This window comes from Toxoplasma gondii, chromosome X (assembly GCF_000006565.2).
Source record: "Toxoplasma gondii ME49 chromosome X, whole genome shotgun sequence".
Classification (NCBI taxonomy): Eukaryota; Apicomplexa; class Conoidasida; order Eucoccidiorida; family Sarcocystidae; genus Toxoplasma; species Toxoplasma gondii.
Genome location: NC_031478.1, coordinates 6,385,750 through 6,395,413, shown reverse-complemented (window position 1 = coordinate 6,395,413; position 9,664 = coordinate 6,385,750). Strand labels below are relative to the sequence as shown.

Sequence of the window (9,664 nt, the reverse complement as noted above, 5' to 3'; positions counted from 1 at the left end):
CCCCTGCAACTCTTCTAACCTGGCCCTGAAAAATCGAATGTTAGCTCTTCCGAAAAAAGTTCTTTAAATGAAATGACTGTCGTTTGCTTTCGCTCCTCGAAGGGGGGAGAACCAGCAGATTTTGCGCCGTCTTTGCGCTCAGATCTCAGTCAAAGACCAACGGTTTTCAGCTATCTTTCAAAAGACCTTTTCACGCCTTTCTGCTCGAACCAGAAGCAATGTTTCAAATCGTTTCAAGCGCACTTGAACCACGGATTTCCTTTTGTAAACATGGTTCCGTCGACTATCGCTGGATTTGCTTATAAGCCAAAGAGACTGAAAGCGCATTTCAGTCGACGCATCGTCCGCGCCTCCCTTACTCCGTTGAGTTTTTTGTGTAATTCTTTGACTCCATTTAGGTGGGTATCGTTGTCTTCGATTCTATGAGTAAAGCGAGATTGAGCGGAGACACTGAAGAACTTACGCGTTTTCAATTTTCTGTCCCGACGCGCCTCAAAGAGAAAGCAAGACTCCGCCCCTCCGCTAGATCTGTTTCTGGGCAGTTTCTCGGTCACGAACCCAAAAAATGGACAGGCTTTTATTGCTTCGCAAGTCTTTGATCTGTGGCCGCCTGATGTATGCAAACGTGACAAAGACTTCACCTGGTTTTCCTTTTCTTATGATGTTTTCCTCGACAACGAAAGAGGCCCCGGCAACAGAATGAAACGCCTGACGCAGCGCTGCCTGCAGATCAGAACTTCTCTGCTGCCACCCCTACAGGGGGACGGGGGGAAGGAGGAAGAAAGGCAGTGGAGAGAGAGCGATTTACAGGGAAAAGTGACGATAGCCGGTTCTGGATGTGTGCCAAGGGTCAACAGCAAAGACCGGGAAATGGAAGGAGCAAACGAGAGAACGGCTGCGGCATTTGAAGACATGTGACTCTCGCGCTTTAAGAAAGACAATCTCTGAAAAGGCAAAACTACCACGACGCAGATCTGCAGAGAGTGGGGGAGCGCCAGCAGAGAAAAGCAGCGCTCCCAGAAAAAGAGAAAGACTTGAAAGCCTGGAAACGGTATCTCCTTGTGTCCCTACATCACAATCAGAACTCGAGAAGGATCGCAGACACCAAACTAGAAAGCAACGCACGCGGAAAAAACGCTTTTCCTGAATCGGTGAAAGCCATGCGTTTGCGAAAGAAGTGCGAAGGGGAACAGAGAATCTCCAACGCAAAGCGCGACGACGAAGAAAGCTGCAGACGCCGTAGAGAAGAATTCGAGAGGCCCGCTGTCGCACGCATCACGGCTGGAGACTACGCAAGACCCGGCGCTACGGCAGGAGCAACCAAGACGAAGACGCAAGAAGAAACAGGACGCGACGCTGCACACCACACAGAGGGCGACCTGGCCTACGCGTGTATGCGCACCCCCTGTGGACAGCGAAGCGCCGCAAAAAGCCAACTGACGAGTCTGGAGAGAGCAGGAAATCAATCCAGGTGGAGACGCGACGAGGAAAGACGACCCGCTTCTGTTCACTTCTTCGGCCTTGCCGCGGGACGATCGAACTCCTTGGCGCCTTTTCGTCCTGAACAAGAAAAACTTTGCACTGTCTCTTCATTGATCTCCAGACCGACTTAATGCGAAGAAACCAGGTATACAGCGGGGCGCAAGCCAAGTGCCACTGACGCGAACAACGTGCAGTGTATACCCAAATCTATATAGAAAGGTTCACTTAATTCGATATCTTCATCTGCACATATATGTACGTTCTGGCGACAGTCTGCTTGTTCTTGATGCCGGCTTTGTTAGAACGGCAATGGCGTTCCACATCCAGTTAGAAAAGTAGCAGCAGGATGGTATATGCATATACTAAAGACAAGATACGGTGTGTGACGTTGGCGTACACATATATATATATATATACATATGTAGAGAGAGAGTTATGTATATATGAAGATTTGACGATGTAATACTGATGAATACAAATATGTGCATCTAGGCGTCAATATCGAAACGTGAAGATATCCTGTGTTGATATGGATATAGGTATATATATATATATATATATATATGCATCCCTTTATTTGTTTATTGATTCTGTTTGTTTTCGTATGCATGGAAACGCTCTCGCATCGCCTGAAATCCTCTTTAAAACGTTTCTTGTCAGCACCCTGTCGCACGTTGTCTACATATTTCTCGTTTCGAACGCAGAAGTTTCAGAAAATCTCGTGGTCGTTCGACGACAAAGCTAGGTCCCGTTTTTTCAACTGTCCTTGCTACACCCCCCACAGTCCCTTATTCAATGACAAACGACGGCAAGATCATAGTTGATGTGCCTTTTGACCTCTGTACGGTGTTTTTGTAGTCAGCGCGAAATCACCGAAAAGCGTCCTTTTTCTTTGCTGTTCTACAGCCTGTACATTCTCTCGAAGTGCGAAGGAGAAAAACTGCCTAAAACCCCACACTCTTCCGCGAAAGCTGGCATCAAGTGTCTCTGCACTTTTCCTAGAACTGTACCCCCAACGCACGAAAAATCTTTAGGCCAAACAAATCGATCCTGTGTTGTGGCTCTCCGCGGTAAACTCAGTCAACAAGTAGCGGACCACAAGCTCTTGCCTATGTTCCGCAGTGTCCCAGGAGGCAGACTCTCGAACATGTTTTGAGCGTTTCTGTCTCCCGTCCGGTGCAGGCTGTTGTGTGTGTTTTCCTCGAATGTTGCTTACCTCCCATTTTGCTGTCTGTTTTCTCTTTGATTTTTGTGTTGAAGGCCCAAGCACTGGTGAAATCCGTCGTGTCCACGTCGACAAGATGTGTATGTTTCGTCTGGCCCTGCCGCCCAAATTCTCCACGGCGAACGCGCATTGCAGAAGGCAAAATCTTCTTGTCCCACTTGTCTTCTCTGGAGAGAACACACAGCGACAGAGTCGAGAAACGCGCCTCGAGAGACGGGCATCCCCAACTGAGAGATACACGCCTTCCTCCAAACACAGCCGCTGCGGGTGAACAAACAGAATGGACTCCTTTTGAAAACGAAAGCCAGCCTCGCTCGCCACACATTGGCGCGCACTGGGAGGTCAAAAGAATCTCAGCAGAGCCAGAGGAGCCGCTGCAGCTCGTGTGCTGTTTCCTTATCTTTGTAAATCAGGTGTATGGACGCATCCTTCACTGTGGCGACAGGAACGACGTTTTTTCTAAAACTCACCCGACGGGTGCGTTGTAGTCGCGCAGATAAAGCGCTTCTTCTCCGCTGCGAGCGAGATCTTGGAAGAAGGCACCCTGAAGTAGTGGAGACCACGGAACCCCAGGCAGGCACATACACGTCTTCCACCTCTATATTTGGAAGCAAAACTGAGGAGAAAATGCGCTTTAAAGCACCACTCAATCAGGAACTGTATCTGATCGAGTAAGCGCAATTCACTATTGTAGCAAAGTATGGAAATCCGGCTGGAAGGCATCAACTGTTCGAAACATTTGCCGACCAAAAAGTGAACTTAAGTAAGTCGACTGGCGAAACAGAGAAGTGATTGGTGGGGAAAAAAAACCACGATGCACAGTTCGCATGCACAACCTCACGAGCAGACAAAGGGACAGGAGTGTTCACAGAACAGTTTTCCGACATGCTCAAAGGCATGCGCCCAGTGGATACACACAGCGTGAGGCTGCTCGCGTCGATGGTCGCACGACGGAGCGTCGCAGAGGACGGCAAAAAAGATGGTATTGGACTCGAGAAACAAAGAGAGAACAGGCAGAACTGCAATCCGGGCCACAAGGTTGCTCAGGTTCACGGACGTAGTCGGAGAGAAACGACAACCAAGCTTGACGTCAGAGACGCGAGTAGAGAACCCAGAAGGAAAGTGACAAGCCACAAACAAAAGACGAGGAACGCTCCTCGCTCGAAGCGCACAGCCCTGCGAACCGTGGCATCTGTCGATCCGGGAAGACAGTACCTACGAAGCTGCAGGGAAAACGAAAAGCAGTGAAAAGGAAGAAGACTCACCCTGTGGTAGTACTTCTGCATGAAATTGTATTTGTATTTGACTTCTCTCCGTGGCTGCATGGCGTCGAGCTGCTTGTCGTCGAGCCGCCTCTCTTCCTCGGTCATCTGCCGTCTCCTCTCCAGAGCTTCCAACTGAGAAACACAGGAGCGAATATATACTAGAAACTGTAAACAGATTCCGGGCGGCCGTGACAACCTCTTGTGTGCCCGTCTCTGCCGAGAGCTGTGCGTTTGAAAAATCAGGATAAATAAATACGATTGCAGTGGAGCACACCGATCGAAAGCCTCCCAAACGGAACAGGAAAGAGCTGAGGTGCCTCAGGCGAGTGTCGCCTCAAGAACTAAGAAGAAAGAAAAGCACAAAGAAATTGGGAAACGCCGAGAAAAAAACAGAACTGTGTTCGCCAGAACAGCGAGGAGACTGGACAGAGACAAAAGAAAGAGGAGACAGAGGGATCGACATGCTGATAGTCTACCGCCACATCCTGTGAATGCTTGAAAGGCGACGACCACAGTGAAGGTCGAAAACTGCATTCTCTTTAAAACTCTTTTCGAGGCCCGTCAAAGATGCCTATTAACTCAGAAAGAAAGACTTACGAAATTGTCGCGAGCCTGTCGCTCCTCCTGGTCGCGTTTGATTCGCAGCAACTCCCGAGCCTTCCAGGCCTCATACTGCATGCGGCAGCGAATAAAAACGAGAAGAACCCGTGGTACACCGCAACAGCGCAGCTGGAAATGCTTCGGCACAGGCAAAGATATAGGCATCTGCATGCACCAACAGCGGTCATCCTCGAATGCAGGCATCCCCCTCTCCACACCCCGCAGTCCGCTACAGCATCCTATGACGTACGAGTATATGAAAAGGTGCAGAGAAAAAACGCGATCTATATGTTCCATCATGCGGTAGATATATCACCGTGTAAAAGAGCTTTCTACACACATGTATCTGTTCATGTGAGCATGCCTGCTTGCATGCATGTGTGTAAGACACGACAAGAGAAAGTGAAGAGAGAGGTCCCTACCTCAGCTTCGGCATCGAGACCGTCTGTGTCATCAGGCAGTTCGCAATCTTCCTCCTGAAGCTGTTCACCGAGCATGTTCGTCCTCATTTCTTCGTCTTCCTTCTGCAAGGCCTCGTAAAGCAATTTTTTGGATTCTCGCTTCCGATCCGCCAAGCGCTCCTCCGCTTCTTTCCTCTCTTTCTCTTCCTCCGCCTCCAGTCGCTCGCGCTCCTTCACAGTCTCGCGTTTCTCTTTTGGCACAAACACCTGGACAGACAGGAAGCAGCAGCGGACGCATGCTGACGAGGGGCCGGCCGAGACAAAAGACGAAAAGTAAGTGAGGGAAACAACAACGAAACACAGAGGTGCATGACGAAAAGTGCAAACACAGCGAAAAGAAAGTGGGCACGAGACCGAACCCAAGACACATACACATCCCGTGAGACAATAATAAAATTATGAAAACAAACCACTTCTTCAGCGACATACACATCTACATGCAAATGCATATGCTTATATATATATATATATACGCATATAACATGAATACATAAATATATAAAAGTAGGTAAATATATATATAATTATATACATAGATCTATAAACGTATATAAATATATATATGACCCGCTCTGAGAATTATGATGTTTTCCGTTGAAGTCAGTCCCCTGTGCGTCTCCTTTGGTAGTTTCCAGACAAAAAAGAAATGTGAATCTTTGCACACACCGGTTTGTGTAAAATAGTGAAAGCTGGATCCTCGTTGTCATCGCTATCTGTCGTGTACGCAGAGGAAGAATCGTCCTCTTCCTCTTCCTCGAGTTGATGTTGTCTCTGTTGCTCCTCCAGTAGCTTTTCTTCTTCTCGTCTCCGAGCAAGAGCGAGACGTCGTCGACGCTCGCGGGCCTCGTCTGTCTCTTCTTCCTCCTCGTCCTCCTCATTCTCCTCCTCCTCTTCTTTCTCGGCCAAAAGCTCCCGCTCTGAGGACGAGCACGAGCACACAGAAAACGAGAGTATCGTCTTACCCAAACAAGTCAACATAAAACGCAACTCGCAGAAAGGACAGGAAACGAGGAAACGACTATCGCAACGGACATGTCAGTGCACGTGTACACATCCTTACATCCATTTAAATATAAATGCATATATGTAGATCAGTGCGCCTGCATGCATACTTGCCTCCACATATATAGTGAGAGAGACAGAGATAGATAGATACAGTTATAGATAGATACAGATAGATATAGATAGATAGATATAGATAGATGTATACATATATATACATATATATATATATATATCCGTCTCTAAGAGTGGAGTCATGTCCAGTACAATGACTATGTTTCAGCATACACAAGGTGTGGGTCTGCGAATGAGCATGTGACAAGGAAGATCCACGTAGGCGCGCACCGCGTCTGGGTACGCAGCCTAAGGGAGCTCTGACACTCGCTCTTGCGGCGATAAAATTGTGGTGTGTTTCTTCTCTCCTGCAGCTTTTCTCTTTTTCTTCTGCTCTCAGTGGGGCCCCGCATCTTCTTTCTGCGAAGTCGCCCTCACCTTTGGCTGCCTCAATCACAATCGCTTCGTGGATGCGTCGCCGCTCCTGCAGATCCGCTGAGCATGCAAACGGTGAGAGAAAAGAACGCGGAACGAAAGGCTTCGTACACGCCGTTGGCTGTTCGGAGACACAACGACCAGTCACCCTCGACCGGCCGTCAGTGGCGGGTGGCGTCACCTTTCTGTGACGGTGGTTTTGCAAACGAAGAAGACAGACAAATCACGCGCGCAGTGTGTCGAAGGTTCTGAACAGAAATCCAAGCTGCATGTCTGCCTATCCAGTGCTACGCAAGCAGAGATGGATTTGCGTCTCTGTAAGTGAAGTCGCGTTTGAAGTGACTGGAAACGAGTTGAGTTTCCTGAACGGAATGTCGGATTGGAAACAGAGGGGAAAGACCCTACGCTTCAGAGTTGTGGCGGCTCGGGCCAGACGGTGCAGCCTGCTACTCTCCTGGAGCACGGCTTGCATGCGTTGCTGTTTGACGGCGACATCCTCTTCATCGGAGGAACCTGAAAGGTCATCTTCAGCCTTGTCTGGAACCTGGGGAGCACAGGCAGAGAAGAGAAAGCAGAGGGGGGGAAGCAAGGGGAGAAAAGCAAGTGAGAAGATTGACGACAGGCCAGCGCGACTCGGTCCGGACACGGCGAAGGGAAGAACTGGAATGAGATTGCGACCTCACGCCAGCATGCAGCTCCGGCAGTACATTCCTCCTGACCACAGGGTTACCAGAAGGAACGAAGGACGCACCGAGACACACGAACGGATCTTATACGAAGTGACATTCGGGGATTCGAAGCTCGAATTCACGCGCTTGCCCGCGTGCAATCTCGCATGTTTTTTTTTATCGCGTCACGGGCAAATCGATACATCAGAGAAGAGAAAGCCGTGCTGCATAATCCGTGAAAGAAGCCAAGAACTGTGAGTGCGCTCCGGAGTTTCGCTGCATGCGTGTCCGTAGAACAGGCTTAAAGGGAGTAGCAGTTCTTCGTTCTCTGTCAAAAGGTCTTTGCTTCTCGTTTCTCTGTGAGCTTACTTTCCCAGGCCAGTAGCGGGGAACCGTCACTTTTTTGTCTTTCTGTGGCTCGAATTTCTGTTGCATGGGGTCAGCGCCCCGATACAAAATGCTGTGGACGTCGGCGGCAGACATTGTTTGCTGTGAAGAGCTAACCAACAGAAGAGAAACGGAGTAGAACCTGGTGTCGTGGCCGGATTAAGTCAAAGAAAGCCATTGACGCGGCTTTCGTCATTCCCTCCTTTCCGGCATTCCTCAGCGGTAGTTCTCTCCGACCCAAGACCGCGATTTCTCCGGCAGTGAAGATCCCTCAACGGGAGACCGGAAGAAGAACAGGAACCCCTCCCCCTATGGTTGGGAGTCTCCTAAAGCCTCAGTGTGGAAGGATAACAGGACAGCGCGGTGAAACACCGAGAAAAAACGCCCGAACAACCCCTCCGCGGGGAGAAAGCATGGCCGCTCGTTCTTTCCTGCAGACATGCAAACGGGCGGGCCGTCAGGACTTGCTGAACCACGGAACGGAAAGACGCAGCAAGCGACTCACCGAGAAGAAGGAATGTATGGAGAACGACACGATAGAGAAAAAGGGAGACGATATGGAAAATAGAAGTCGGTCGTGCTGCAGTAGAAGCCGGTGAAATCAAATGCGAAACGAGCATGCAACACGGAGTAGAAAACGTGGCGTTGTATCGCAAACAAAAATTCCACGGTGACGAAACGAGGAAGACACCGCCTCTGACCCAGACTTTTGCCCCAAATGAAGACTTCCCGGAAAGAGTGCCAATACAAACTTCTTTGGATCGAGGCGCACTCCTTTTTTCTCTGGAGAAAAAGATTTAAATGCCCCGGAGCGAAAAAAACAAACCGCCAATCGCCAGCTCAGCCTGCAGAGGACTGTCGACTGCATGCGGGCTAGGTTTCGAGTGACTGAACGGCGGAACGACGACGGGGAACAGTCAGTTTTTGCAGGCACTAAAAGATGACATCCACGCGTGAAAGGAGAAATTTTTGTCGATCCTAGTGACTTGGGCTTCCTAGGTAAAGAAGTGACATGAACGGAGCCTGGCACTCTTCTGGGACTGGGTTCGAGACACTTATCTAGGGCAGGTGGCAGCAATAAAGACAGGGCAAAAAGCTCGAACCGGGCGGGAACCGAGACCTCTGGTGGTGAAGTGTGACACTATTACTTTTAGAGAAGCGGCGGAGACGAGGAAAAAGGACTCGTCAAGACTCTTATGTTACTGCATAATATTCTTGTGTTAGCGGCAATTCGTGCTCCACTCAAGCATTCGAACCCATCTCTTCGTCACTTGTCTTTGCTGGCACTCCGTTCCGAAAACGAGTTTTTGACCTAGGCGCGTCTACGTCAATTAGCTGTCTGGAAAGACCTTCTGTAACACCCCGTGGCTCTTCAGTTTTGTAAGCTTCAGGGGGACATTTACACCCGGATCCGCTGTCGGCAGGCACTGCGGCTCTGTGGCACACTTGCACAACCAACCTTTTCAGCTATGCGTGCAAGTATCTTCGAGTGTCTCATGAGTTTTTCTTGTCATGCCAACAGGTCCTTCAGAGAGGCAGCTGAATCTGCCTTCAGGCTACGCTTGGTCTTGAAGCCAAAACCTGTCAACGGACGGTGTGCAGCTTGCCATGTTTGTTTTGGTTCTTGGTCGGTGAGTGCGTGTCCTCTAGACGTAAAGACGGAACGACTTAATGTTTACAATTGTACGCATGCGAAGAAGCGACTCTGCATGATGAAATCGTGTGTACCTCTGTCTTGCGGGGGAAGCGGAAGTTTGATTGCTGTTCCAAATCAGGCACTACGGTGCTCAGAGATCAAAGGCCGGAGGCGTTTTGGATGAACTTGGACAGATGCTTAGCGCTCTCACTCATTGGAAAAGTTTGCGCCGCTTGCACATTGTATGCGAATCCAGATCACTCAGTCCGTCAACTACGAAAAAACGCGTAAAGGCAGGGACAAGATCAGCATTCCATTATGTATGTTTCAGACAACATGAATGGAAGTTATCCATGGAGGGAAATGGTGGAATATCTTCAACCGCTCATGTGCTGTAGTCTACCCAAAACTGTTGCAGTAATGGCGGTAAGCGGCACACACAAGCATGT

The 9,664-nt window shown here is 49.4% G+C and overlaps 1 protein-coding gene across 1 annotated transcript; it reads right to left on the bottom strand.

The window, feature by feature from the left end:
- Positions 1–474: 474 nt before the first annotated feature.
- Positions 475–8,354, bottom strand: TGME49_214590 (micro-fibrillar-associated protein 1). The gene is made up of 10 exons (XM_002370749.2): positions 7,562–8,354; positions 6,930–7,068; positions 6,528–6,584; positions 5,700–5,950; positions 4,995–5,240; positions 4,570–4,644; positions 3,973–4,104; positions 3,178–3,251; positions 2,699–2,874; positions 475–1,560 (listed from the first exon to the last, which is right to left on the bottom strand). Exons 1-10 carry the CDS (start codon positions 7,673–7,675, stop codon positions 1,508–1,510), a joined length of 1,317 nt encoding a protein of 438 aa, XP_002370790.1. The 5' UTR covers positions 7,676–8,354; the 3' UTR covers positions 475–1,507.
- Between the last annotated feature and the right edge of the window lie 1,310 nt (positions 8,355–9,664).